Source organism: Talpa europaea (assembly GCF_964194135.1).
Source record: "Talpa europaea genome assembly, chromosome: 5".
Taxonomy (NCBI): domain Eukaryota; kingdom Metazoa; phylum Chordata; class Mammalia; order Eulipotyphla; family Talpidae; genus Talpa; species Talpa europaea.
Genome location: NC_140071.1, coordinates 113715965 through 113729224, shown reverse-complemented (window position 1 = coordinate 113729224; position 13260 = coordinate 113715965). Strand labels below are relative to the sequence as shown.

Here is a 13260-nt window from a genome sequence, read left to right as displayed (position 1 = left end):
AACACCAATGAAATTTTCAACTGGTTGTGCTCAGAGCGCAGGTTATGCCCTGTGATTTCAGGTTTTCACCCCTTTCCAGTCCTGTCTCAGCTGGCTGTTCCGTGTGGTTGGTGCTTCTATCATGTCTCGATTTGTGTTCTACACCATTTCCATAATACGTTACGAAGAGGGTGTGAAACCACACTGTAAACAGAAGTAAATCAAAGCTCCTCGTGAAGCTTCATGTTAGTATAGCATTGAAATCATCAACTCTCCTGTAAAACCAGCAGTCATGCCTGGCCCCAATATAAATACCACTTAGAAATGCAAGTAAAGGGAGCCAGCTTGTTTGGTTGTCCTGCACTGAGCTGCTTTTTGCTGAGCCATGTTAATAGAGAGAATTGCATTGATCCTAAGTGGGCTTCTATCCAGAATGTTAATGGCCACGCTCACCCTTAGGGATTTGCCAGGAGGCAGGATTATCTATGGAGCTCACCTCTTTCTCACCTTTTCTTATATGCTTATAGGGCCCACCCTGGTCATTACAGAATATTGTTGCTATGGTGATCTTTTGAATTTTTTGAGAAGAAAACGTGATTCATTTATTTGCTCAAAGCAGGAAGATCACACAGAAGCAGCACTTTATAAGAACCTTCTGCATTCAAAGGAGTCTTCGTGGTAAGACTGATTTACATAAATAGTCAGCTGTTGACAGGCAGTTCATGGGGTCATAAGGGGTTGTAATCAAGGCTGATTCTTTAAAAAATGAACCAGGGTACACTGAGGTACAAAATCAGAATTATTAAATCATTTAAATGTGATTAACAGTTTCTAGATTCAAATAGTGTTTTTAAGGATTCAATTAAACTTAAGATTTTTGATGTTTTTTTCTAATTCCACCTTGAGTATTTTTCTGGGCTTTAGTTCTATTCAGTTGAACAAATTCCGTACGTGTTTCTTTTGTCATGCCTCTGTTCTTGCATGTTATTGCACTTACACTGTTGAGCTCAGTACTATATGCATCTTTACAGTGAGACACTGTTTATTAGAGAAAATAGGAAATCCTGTCAAGCTGTCACTGGAAATTCCTTTAAAACCTTGAACAGAGTGGCAAAGAGCTCTGAACATTTCTCTGCACATAGGTTTCTCACGATCTACCTCTGAATTATTTCTCTTCCTTGCCTTTTTTCAGATAACTCATCATGTTATAAAAAGTCACAATTACTCTCTAGTACATTAAAAAAATATCGGTGACTTTTCATCTCTTTGATCACTGGTATTCTGAATTTCAATGATGCTTAAAGAGCTTCACGTTCCTTTAAAATGTATTAGTCAAGTTTACAACCACAATAGATTTTTTTTTTCCTCTGCCATGCTTACCTGTTCTTTCCTGATGTTGCTCGGATCTACCACTTAAGATTTTCTAGATTCATCCAACCCAACAGAAAGCATACTCATCAGGCCCAATTCTTTATACTTTATACTTCTACAACTGTGTGGTGGATTTCTCCTCTGTTTATTCTTTGGCAAGACTGTGCCTCCCAAACTTAGCTCCAGGCCCTCCAGGAAAACTCACTAAATATTATTGATGGGAAATTATATCTTAAAGTCCTTTTCTGTAGCTCTAGCTAAAGTTTTAAATCTCAGGTGAAACTTCTTAATTTATGTTTTAATCTTATGAATTTGAGTAGTGTCTAGTGGTAGTAAAATACAGTATAAACCACTACCTTTCATTAGTTTCTCCAGCTCATATGCTCTTTATATAAATAAATGCATCATTTTGTTGTTGTTTTCTCCCCCTCCGAAATCTTGGCCCCATATATAGTTTTAATTTTCTGAAATAATGGCCTGAGTTGTTCAATCCTGTGTGGTATGCTTTGTGCTTTGGGATCCCATATGGGATTGGAACCACCAGCATACTCTGAAGGAGATTGTTGTCATGGTGTTTCTATGCTAATCAGAAGCAGGAAGTACTAGAAATCTTGAAGACACTCCAGCCAAATGTTGCAGATTCAAGAGGTCCAGATGGTTCAGAAAATCATCCAAATTATTGGTGTTTATCTGAACCAAACTTGATTTTTTTTTTAATCTTTCTTCCATCAGTCACTATATGTTAAAAGATCTCTGCCTTCCCCCATAGCACCTCTACGAAGATCTTGTTCTTTGAGTCTTCCTTGTCTCTTTCATCTTGTCTCTTGGGGCTAATTTAGAGGGTTTGAAGTAACATGGGATAATGTTTTTGCCTCTTTGATTTCCGATTAAATCCCTGGTGTCAAAAGATGATAAAATTTAACCTGACTCCCATCTCTGACTAAACACAAAAAAAAAGGCCATCTAATTCCCAGGGATTGAATTCTAATGTTGACTATTAAAAACTCAAAGCATATTGAACAAGATTTTCTCATCCATAGTTGGCAGCAATTTTTTTCAGATAAAATCAGCCTATTGGGAGTGGGTAGCTAGAGCCTGCCCCTATTTCTCCCCCCATATCCCATTTTGTTCAATCATGGTTTCACCTCTCCCAGCAGTGACAGTACTAATGAATACATGGACATGAAACCCGGAGTTTCTTATGTTGTACCAACCAAGGCAGACCAAAGAAGATCTGCAAGAGTAGGTGGGTATCTGGCAAGCAATAAAAAACTTCCTTTACAGAGGATATCTCATACTTCTGTGGAATATGACACCATCTCTGGAGTAACTCCTTATCCTTTTAGTAGGGGCCAGTGCCAGTGGCAATTAAAGGGTGCAAATGATTATTTGAGGCCAGAATATGTGTGGCTGAATCCAAACATCTTACTGCAAATATGAAAATATATGCATATCAAATATATACCTTACATTTAAAAAAATAAGATTTTTAAAAAAGATTTATTTTTATACAAGAGCTGGGGTACAGAACAGAGGCGTGGGAGGGTGAAAGGATTCACCAGAGACAGAGCGGGGAGCAGAACAGGCAGATGGACCAAAAGCACTGCTGAGAGGCTCTGTGGGCACGATAGGAGAGGTCTGCCATGCCATGTGGGTATCTCTCTGGCTGGCTGGGAATCAAACCCATGCTGAAGAGGCTGCAGACTGCGCCACCGGAGAGGCCTGAGATTTTTTTTGTCTTGATCCACCTTCTCTCCTAAAGATTTTGTACCCTAATCCAAGATTTTGAATATTGAGATTCAACACCTATCTGTCCTCAATTTTGGGGAAGTGATTTGCCTTCCAGTTCACAACAACTCATTCATTGCTAGTCTTTGGTATTATTGTTGTTGTCATTGTTTTTTTGTTGTTTTTTTTCTTTTCCTCGCCTTTAAGTTTTTAATTGCTAAGAAAATCCTCCTTCTTCCAGGCTCATATGTAGAAAGAGATGTGACTCCTGCCATCATGGAAGATGATGAGTTGGCCCTGGACCTGGAAGACTTGCTGAGTTTTTCTTACCAGGTGGCAAAAGGCATGGCATTCCTCGCCTCAAAGAATGTAAGTGGGGGTGATTTTCTATAAAGACTGTTTCTTTAAAAATAAATAAAAATGGAGCATTTTAGAGCCATGGTTAGAATGCAGGGTATCATTTTGAAGTATGGTAACCAAAAGCAAAGGGAATTTAGTTTCTTCATGTTCCAACTGCTGTCTCTTTGGAATTTCTATTCTCATTTATAAACTTCTTTAAAGTGTAAGCCTGTCTAAATGAGCTTTCTATGAATTTTTTTTTATAGGCCATGAATTCATTTCAAACATTTAGCTTTTTAGGATATAGGAGCTTCTCTTTAAAAAATAGAGAATAATTTTATCTATCAGCAAAAGGAGGAGAGAGCTCAAGTAGTTGCAATGCTTGGTGAAGCATATGCTTGGGTCTCATTGAAGTTAGACCCCAAATACTGTATGTATGATTTATGAAGTTTGGGAGAATAAGGCATCAACAAGAATAGTAAACATTTTGGAGAAAGATGGAGATGGGAAGAGAATCATGTTACCAGAACAAGGAGCATGGTCTCTGGAAGGTGAGAGGAATTCCCTAGGAAAAGGAACTATAGAATAGAATGAGGGGGGCTATCCCTCATGGCCTAGGGGTTAAGTCTCAGAGCTATCACCACCGAGGCCTGAATTTGAACCCTGACCAGGGAGCTAACACACATATGGCACAGCAGACCTCTCCTATCTCTCCGGCTGCTTCCCTTAGCAGTGTATTTCATTAGTTCTGCTTGTTCTGCTCCCCACTCTGTCTCTGGTGAATCCTCTCACACACACACACCCCTCCCTGTTCCTCCAGGCTACACCCCAGTTCTTCTGTGCATAAATAAATAAATCTTAGAAAAAGATACTAGAATGAGTTACAGATCCTATCCTTAAGTGTCATTGGTGACATTTCCAAATAATTACAAACTTAAGGAGGATAGAGCGTGTCTGAAATAAAGAGCTTCTTCCCTCTGTCTTTGGGAGATGTCAAGTTGAAGTTGCAAAGACATTTTGGAAACGTAATAAAAGAACTTTCAAAGAGAAGCATGCAAAATAAGCTTCAGTTTAAAAAATATGATACAACTGTTATAATGTATTTCCCTATAAAGGAAAGAAGTCCTGAGAAGAGAAAAAAGCATTTACTCAAGTTGGTTTTGAAAGTGATTATAGTAATTAAAGTCCTAAGGATATATGAAACACAAATTTTGAATATCATTCAAGGCATAATTTAAATATTTATTTTTAGTGCACCAAATAGTTTAAATGTAAAGAAGAAGTTTTGGATTTTTATAACATAAGCAGCACTCTAGTGCTAAACATAGCTTCCACTCTTTAGAATATATAAAATAAATATAAATGATTTTCTTTTCTTCCCCTCCCCCTCTTCCCTAAAAGTGTATTCACAGAGACTTGGCTGCCAGAAACATCCTCCTTACTCATGGGCGAATCACAAAAATTTGTGATTTTGGTCTAGCCAGAGACATCAAGAATGATTCTAATTACGTGGTCAAAGGAAATGTGAGTAGTACACTCTGTTTGACAGTCCAGCAAAGGGTTTTAGTTTCAAGTTTTTATAGAAATTTTATTTTAATGATTTTTATAATGCAAATCCTACCTTTGGGAGCTCATGCATTTTAGCAGTCAAATTAAGTGTACTTCAGCCAAATTTGCATGGTATGCTGAACATTACTACAACTAACATTCCGATAATAGAATTCCTAATTCTAATTGTGTAATTATGGGGCATGTGAAGGAAACAGAAATAGCCTTAATTTTCATTATAGCCTGAGAATAGCAATGAACTTGATTTTGCTCAAGTGAAACAAATGTGGTCCTGAAGGTCACCACAGGAGAATTTTATTGTGCGATTGACATGCTCTGTGAAAAAGATGAAAATCTAAGATAATGTTCAGAATTAGGTATCTGGAATGCTGGATCTTATAATCGATAGAGCTTATTAAATAGGTTCATAAACAATAACTGGTTTCTAACAACACAGTGATTTTATTTCAAAGTGCTTTATTGCATTACCAATTTTCATTGTATCATCAAAACCAACCTTTGACATTGGAATGCAAAAGTTGCAGACACTGAGGCAACAGTAAATTTTAGTGCCTTTTCTCACTGTGACCTATGACATAGGTCAGCAGAGGTGAAACCAGAGCCCATGATTTTCAAGCAGGATTCCATTAGTAAGGGAAGCCAGAGTCCTATATATAAATTCTCCAATATCTATTTCCATGGGTTCATTTCAACATTTCAGATATGCTCCTGGAGATGGCAGTTTGTGTCTCCTATGGATAATGGAATGTTTTCTCCATCATTATGGCATTTATGAGTAAACTGTACTTGACTTTGGTTTTGTGGAAATATTGTTGGGTTTACCTCTTGATCAAAAAGTGCATTTTTATTAAATCTCTTCTGAAGCTTAATTTCATGATGAGGAGTATTACTCAAATCTAATACTCTCCATCTCAATGTACTACTCAAGGAAGAATGAAAGGTGGTTCTTTATAGGTGTCTCTTCCTGGTTATTAAGGGCAAGAGGAAGAGGTCATGGCTTCTGGGCTTAACCTTGCTGAGATTGAATCTGGCTTCATCATTTAGTGGCTGTGTAATATTTGACAAGATCACCTAACCTCTGAACCTTGGTTTTTCTCCTCTTGGGAATACTACTATCAGCTGCTTTGTAAAGTTGTTGTGAGGATTAAGTGAATTAATGTGTGAAGTCATTAAAGCAGTGTCTGGCACCTTGCAGTGAATACTTACATGGCATTGTAAGTATTCTGACCATTCTTTATAGCTGTCTTATGCTGCAGGTTCTTAATAACTTGCTGTCGAGTTAGTGACCTAGTTGGAGTGGACAAGGGTGAGTTAGGCACCATCAGTCTTCCAGATTGTGGACTCCAGCTCAAGTCCTTTCTGCTGACTTTACAGAGAGCACTTATAGGAGGCTGCTGGTGATGGAGAATTTATAGAATGGGTTAAAAACAAGAATAGGCAACATGTTACTTCTCCTAAACATATATTGTAGTCACATGAAATTTCTTTGCTGTATTGAATACTCTGAAAGTTCATGCATTTCTGAGGTTTTTAGTCGTTTGTTGCCACAGTCCCTTTCATAATCTGGTGAAGCCCACAGATCTCTTTGAGAACACTGCTTTAAATGTATAAAATAAAATGCATACAATTATCAATAAATTAAAGGGAGATATAAAAATATTAAGAAATAAATTTGTGATATGTCCATACATGTGCTGCTTGGTTACACAGGTGACATAGTCTAATTGTGTGTCTCAGAGCGACTTAATGTCAAAGTGGTGATGAATGTAAACCGTAACATGATAGAGCTGTGGTTACTGTTGGTGACAACCTCAAGTTACTGTTCCTGAGCTTTTGTCACCTTCATTCCTGGATTAAGGAAATGCTCAATTTCATTTGAAAGTTAGCAAAAGCAATAATTTATTTTTTCCTCCTAAGTTCACAGGTCCTTGAATTTCAGCACACCCATACATCTCAGATTGAAAACCTTTATAGGAAGGATCTTTAGCACAGAATCTGGGAAAAGATATTGGAAGGCTTTTTTTCCTACTGACTGAAATAACTTTGAGACAAGAAAAATTGTCTTCCCAGTTTTCAATCCTAAATGGATTAGGAAAGGATTGATTTAGCTTTTTAAGGTCGATTAAGAAGCAGAAATCCAGAATGTCTCTAGGAGGAACAGTCACAGAAAGTTTGGTTCAACTGTAACAACAAGAATTCAGCATGACAAGTACAGCTGTTAAATTTCAGCCCCTAATGTGCCACTCAGCACCTTGGAATAGTCGTAATCATCACAAGTCACTAGACTGTTTGAGTGCAATTTTTCAGGTATTAATCAGGCAGTCTGCATTAGACACTTTCTACCCACATTATCTCATTTAACCTACAAATAACTCATGAGACTTGAATTATTATCTTTGTGTTATCGAACAGAAACCCAAGGTTTAATTACAGTAATGCCATTAGTAAGGGATGTTACTCATATTGCACTGGAAGGGATTGTTTGGGTTACATATAACAGAAAGCCCAGAAGAAAAGTAAAAAGTGTGGGAGTAGCGGTCCAGGCCAGCCCAGAGGTCCCATGAAGTACTTAGGGCCCAAATCTTTCTGCCTGGCTCTTTTTTACCATCCCTCATCTTCATGATCTGAGATACTCTATAGAGTGCCGGCATATCCAGAAGGCAGGAGGGAAGAAAGGGCGAGAAGGAAGGAGGCTAAGGGCACATGCCAGCTATGTTTGCAGGAGCTTTTCCTAAAGTTGCCCTGTAGCACTTAACGACCAAAACCGAGTCACGTGGCTGGCTGCACTGGAGTAGTGAATGTCATCTTATTGTGGAAAGCCGTGTTTCTGTTATTTAGTGGAATGGAGAAAATGTATTCAGTGGTAATGAACAGATTTCTTTGTTACTCAAAAAAGACCAATGGTGGAGCCAGAATGAGAGCCCATGTCTGTCTGTGATGTCTGTGCTCTGAACCTCCATGCTGTCCTGACTCGCTGTCCCCATCTTTAACGTGGAGCAGTATACTTGTGAGCCATGTGGCAGAGGCAGTGGGGGCACCTGAGGTCCTATAGGTAAAAGGTATTTTTACTTTTTCAGATAGCAGTTAAGTTCTCACTCCCACCTCCAGCCAGAGCAACATCTGTAGGAATATTTTTTGTTCTGTTCTGGGTTTTTTTTCTTTTTCTTTTTTGAACTTCTTAATTATTAAGCTGGCTCTGTCTGCTTTCTCTGTAGGCTCGGCTACCTGTGAAGTGGATGGCACCAGAAAGCATTTTTAACTGTGTGTACACATTTGAAAGTGATGTCTGGTCCTACGGGATTTTTCTGTGGGAGCTGTTCTCTTTAGGTAAGAAGATCCTTGCAAAGGGCACCTTGACTAGATTCAGCATCTTCTTAAAAGGTTTTGCCAATGCCCTGCTTGCTTATGATGAACACTGATTTGCAAACTGTTTGTGCCTCAGGAAGCAGCCCCTACCCTGGAATGCCAGTCGATTCTAAGTTCTATAAGATGATCAAGGAAGGTTTCCGGATGCTGAGCCCTGAGCATGCACCTGCTGAAATGTAAGGGCCAAGCCATTTTCCTTCACAGGATGTTTCCCCTTTTATTTTTCAGTTTAAAGATAGAAACCCAGATGTTGAGGGTTTTTGTTGGCACCATTTGAAATGTCACTTGGTTCCTTTTTATGACACCCTGGTCATTTATGTAGCTTATTTTCATGAAATACAGAATATTTCGTAAGAGCGGTGTTTAATTGTGTGCACCCATTATTCAGATGTTCAGTTGCCATGGGGAAAAAAGCATGAATTGCCTTTGAAATCATTGTACCTGAGGACAGGTCAAAGGCAGCGAGGAGTTGCAGTAAACAATGCTTGTTTTCTAGGTATGACATAATGAAGACTTGCTGGGATGCTGATCCCCTAAAGAGGCCAACATTCAAGCAGATCGTTCAGCTCATTGAGAAGCAGATTTCAGACAGCACTAACCATGTGAGTACACTTAGCCTGTCCCTTCTCTTGTTTCCAGGTGTGGAAACTCTTACTCTCAGACCCTGACAGCGAGGATTATGCAACCCACCCTCTCCCTCTTCTTCCTACCCAATCCCCCTGTTCTGAATCAAAGAAGGATGTGGCATGAGGGCTTGCACGCAGAAGTGTGGAAATAGAAGTTTCCACAAGGATTTTCTCTGCTTCCTCTCCCACCCCAAATGCTGGTCATGTTCCTTTGTACATGTCAGGCCATTCAGCTTTGGGAGGGTTGGGGTGAGGTGAACTAGAATAAAAGCATAGAAAAGACAGCTTGTTACTGCAGTGAAATAAGCCTTCTGCTCAAACAAGCATAGCCAGAAAATGGCAGAGAGCTGTCATGCCCACAGCCATGTGGAATGAAAAGTTGTTTGAAGTTGGGAGCTCCTTCCCTGTGAATTGGGACGGGGGAGTCAAAACTCATATCCATTATTTCCTTTCCTGCTTTTAAGTAATTAGTGATCCTTGCTTTGATTCAGACTTTTTTTAACTGCTAGGCTCCCCCACCCCCATCCCTACCACCCTGGATTGTATACTTAGAATAATCCTTTCTTTTCCAAGAGTAAACTACTGATACCTTGGGGTTAAAACTTGCTCTTTTGGGTGTCAACACATATTTCAAATTGAGCAGCATTTTCCATCAGGTGCTTGATTCTCAGCTGAAGACCCTGGAAGAGCCAGAATTTCTAAACAAATTGCATCAGTGGTTGGGTTTTAGTTGCTAGAGAGACTTATAAGCCTTTAAAATAGGCTTGATAGTATTTGTTGCCAGATAGGTTCCATCAGCAAAATACATTTTTAATTTGCTGTCACTTCTTAGGTGGTAATCAGGCCCTAGGGGGAGCAAGTGGTAAAACAAAATTTGTACATTCTTTTGTCAAGATGACTTGGTTAGGGATTGCAAAGTTCTTGTAAACCTCTCCTGTTTAAGAGTCCTCATCCGTCATTTGCAATTCTGAAGCTGTAAATGGGTTCTTTGCCACCCCATTTGCTGTAGAGAAAGGGTGTATTGACCATGAACTTGTTTTCCTCAGGCTTACTCCAACTTACTGAACTGCAGCCCCAAGCCAGAGCACCCCGTGGTGGACCACTCCGTGCGGATCAATTCTGTGGGCAGCAGCGCATCTTCTACCCAGCCTCTGCTCGTGCACGAAGATGTCTGAAGTGGAGCGAGTGTCTGGGGAGTCTCCCATCAAGAATGATCCCCACTCTTTCATTTTCTATGATGGTTATTGTTTTCCTTCGACTTGCATCCTACTCCAGGGTAGTGGACGCCCCCAGTAATCCTGTCCTATGAGCACACTTTAGTGACCAATGACTTTTGTCATCTGGCGCCACCCCATTGCAAAGGTCCGAAATGCATATATTCCCAATAGTAAAGGGGGCTACCTTTAATGAAAAAAACCTAACTTGGAGAAGCAGGGGCTAGACACTCTGAATCCTTTCCAAGTCTTCTCCAGTTTCTGCTCAAAGAGTGTGGTTGATAGTTTGAATACATGGCAGTAGTCACCTTCGGCTTTAGCAAACATCCATGAGGTAGAAAATAGAACATTATTAGAACAATGGACAGAAGTCTATGACTATCTGGGCTTCAGAAATTTAGTATTTCATGCTGGGGACAAGACATAGGTCATGAGAAATTGCTCCTCCAGCATGAAGACTTGCTGCTATGCATGAGCCTTTGTACTACTAACCTGGTTTCTCATTAATTTGCTGTTAGGGAGCTGAATTGGAGAGAAAGTCCCCCCAGGCAGCATTTGTATATACTCATCTATACATTGTATGTGTTCATGTATTTGAGGGGGGGGCGATCTCACAAGGAGTGGTTTCTGGATACTACCGTGGCTTAAGTCTGCTGTGTGTAGAAATAGATAAGAGCCAGATAAGTTTGAAGGAAACAGTTAATTTTTTTTTTTTTTAAAGAAAAAACCTCCAAGCACAATATCTCCTTTTGTAGCCAATGAACTCACTCTGTAGATTATCCAGAACAAGCCTACCAGCTTCCAATGGCATTGTGCTCCATGGGTTTGATGCCATTTGAAAAGTTACTGATTTACTGCATGACTCCAGCAGGAGTGAGAAACGTGCTGTCTTAGTTGGAATTCTTCTGTAGCAGGAAATAAGATTTAGATTCAGCCTCCTCTGCAGGCGTGTCCTGGACACCGGGCCAGTATCTATGTAGGTGTGTATGTGTGCACGTGTGTGTATGCTTGTAGACAAAGGTTTGGGGGGCTATTCTTGCCCTAAGCCCAAGAAATCCTTTAGTACCCAAGAAGCTTGGCTTTCATCATCAGTACTGCTCTTGTTTCTCTTTACCTAGCTGTCTAGAGAAGCAAACCAAAAGCTTACATAGAGGCATGTGAGAGGCAAAGTGCATAAGTACCTATTTATTTGCAATCCGCCTGCACCTACAGCGCTCTGTTATTTATACTCAACATACTGTACCAGTTCCTTAGGCTTTATTAATGCTACTCTCCCATGGAAAGTTATTTAAATTTTACCCTTTAGGCTGTAGCCTGGATATTATTCTTGGAGTTTACTATTTTTCTTTTTCCTTTTTTTTTTTTCTTGTCCTCATCACTGCCCAATAATAAGGGGACCATGTGTACATGGCAGAGTTGGTATGTTGTCTTGCAAGATTCAGGTATGTCGCCTTCACGGTTTTCCCCTCCAAGGTCCCTTAGACTGCATTTAGAGAACTGTGGCCATTCATCCGAAAGTAACCATTTGCACTGGAGTTCTATGCTCTCGCACCTTCCAAAGGTAACAGGTTTTGGTGTTTCGTTGTCACATAAGAGATTGTCATTGTTTGCCATACTTCGAAAACTTCCTTTGCTTTTCTATTTGATTAGAGTAAAAAAAAAGTGGTTGTTACTTGTAGATGTCTAGGTACTTCAGGGGCACTTCTAGAGTTTTGTCTTGGATATTCTTGAAAGTTTATATTTTTATAATTTTTTTTACATCAGGTGTTCCTTTGCTGTGGCTTAATGTTTGAAATTATTTTGTGGCTTTTTTTTTGTAAATATTGAAATGTAGCAATAATGTCTTTTGAATATTCCCAAGCCCACAAGTCCTTGAAAATATTTTTTATATATACAGTAACTTTATGTGTAAATATGTAAGCTGTGCAAGTTTAAAGGATGTTTGTGTTCCATGTGTGGTTTTTTTTTCCCTGATATGTTGCTCAATTGTTGACAGTTCTGAAGAATTCTAATAAAAATGTAAATATATAAATCAAATGGATTTTTGATTATTTCATACTTAATGAAATTAACTTTGGAGTGTTAAAGTGACATTAGAAAGTCATGTGCCTGGGTGCATGAGACATACAAAACACAGTTACATGCTAATATACTTGAACATTCAATAGCCATTTGTTAAGATTATAATATATTCTGTATTTTCTGATTTTATTCTTACAACCTATGTTTTCCATTTTAATTGGAAACTAAATACAGGAAACTTTACTTATATAGATAACATTGAGAATTCTACACACTGTTATGGAGATGGGTAGGTTGATTCATCTGAAATGACCACTTTTGTGGGCAAAATAATGGTCAAATAGCAATTTCGTGTAGTTCAATCAAGCATAACTGGCATGTGTCCACTTGATGAATGTCTGAAAATTAAAATGTGCATTTAAGTAAATCACAAGGTTGACATGAGGCATCCCAAGAAAGCACTTTGTATTCTCTTTGACTTGGATTTTGAAGAGAGGCTATTTCACTGGGAGCTGTTTATGCTCTACCCTTCAATCCTGCCCCACTTGCTTCTGGAACTGATTTCAGTTCTATACCTGTCTTGGAAGGAGGTGACTTGTGCTGGTTCATTCAGTGTTGTGTGTGGCTAAGGCATCCTCTATTGTCAGGTGGTATCATCCAGATCAGAACCTCCACAGAGCCCGAGATCTTCCAGCTTGAAGCAAAGAACCACCCAAAGCCATGTGATCTAAGAATGTGTTAGGCACCCAGCACTGTCAGTTTTGGTTTCCTTTATCGACATGGCATCTAGGAAAAGAAAGGGGCAAAAGTGACCTGTAGTCAAAAGAAATCCTTTAAAATCAGGAGGAAATTGTGTGGTCAGGAATACGTCACTAGTTAGTGAAAAACAGACCCACATTTTAGTCAGGTGATTTCCATGAATTTATTACAGACAGGAATGAATGCTAATTGACCACAAAACAAAGAAGTCCTTTCTTTCTGAACATTTGTAATGTCAGCCTTTTTCATGTGTGTGAAATCTTGAGTTAGAAGCAATTCAAGGCCCC

At 39.2% G+C, this 13260-nt stretch overlaps 1 protein-coding gene across 4 annotated transcripts in view; it reads left to right on the top strand.

The window, feature by feature from the left end:
- The window catches only part of KIT (KIT proto-oncogene, receptor tyrosine kinase), a gene marked incomplete at both ends in the record, with an annotated part of 80761 nt that extends 70608 nt beyond the window's left edge, over window positions 1-10153 (top strand). For 2 of the 4 annotated variants that reach the window (XM_084233839.1, XM_084233837.1), the window contains 8 exons: window positions 507-657; window positions 2508-2596; window positions 3320-3447; window positions 4819-4941; window positions 8202-8313; window positions 8429-8528; window positions 8849-8954; window positions 10025-10153. In XM_084233839.1, the coding sequence (XP_084089965.1) occupies window positions 507-657; window positions 2508-2596; window positions 3320-3447; window positions 4819-4941; window positions 8202-8313; window positions 8429-8528; window positions 8849-8954; window positions 10025-10153 (938 nt within the window). Of the gene's footprint in view, window positions 1-506; window positions 658-2504; window positions 2597-3319; window positions 3448-4818; window positions 4942-8201; window positions 8314-8428; window positions 8529-8848; window positions 8955-10024 lie in introns of all 4 variants that reach the window. The other 2 variants (XM_084233838.1, XM_084233836.1) reach the window with 1 other exon arrangement.
- Window positions 10154-13260: the final 3107 nt, after the last annotated feature.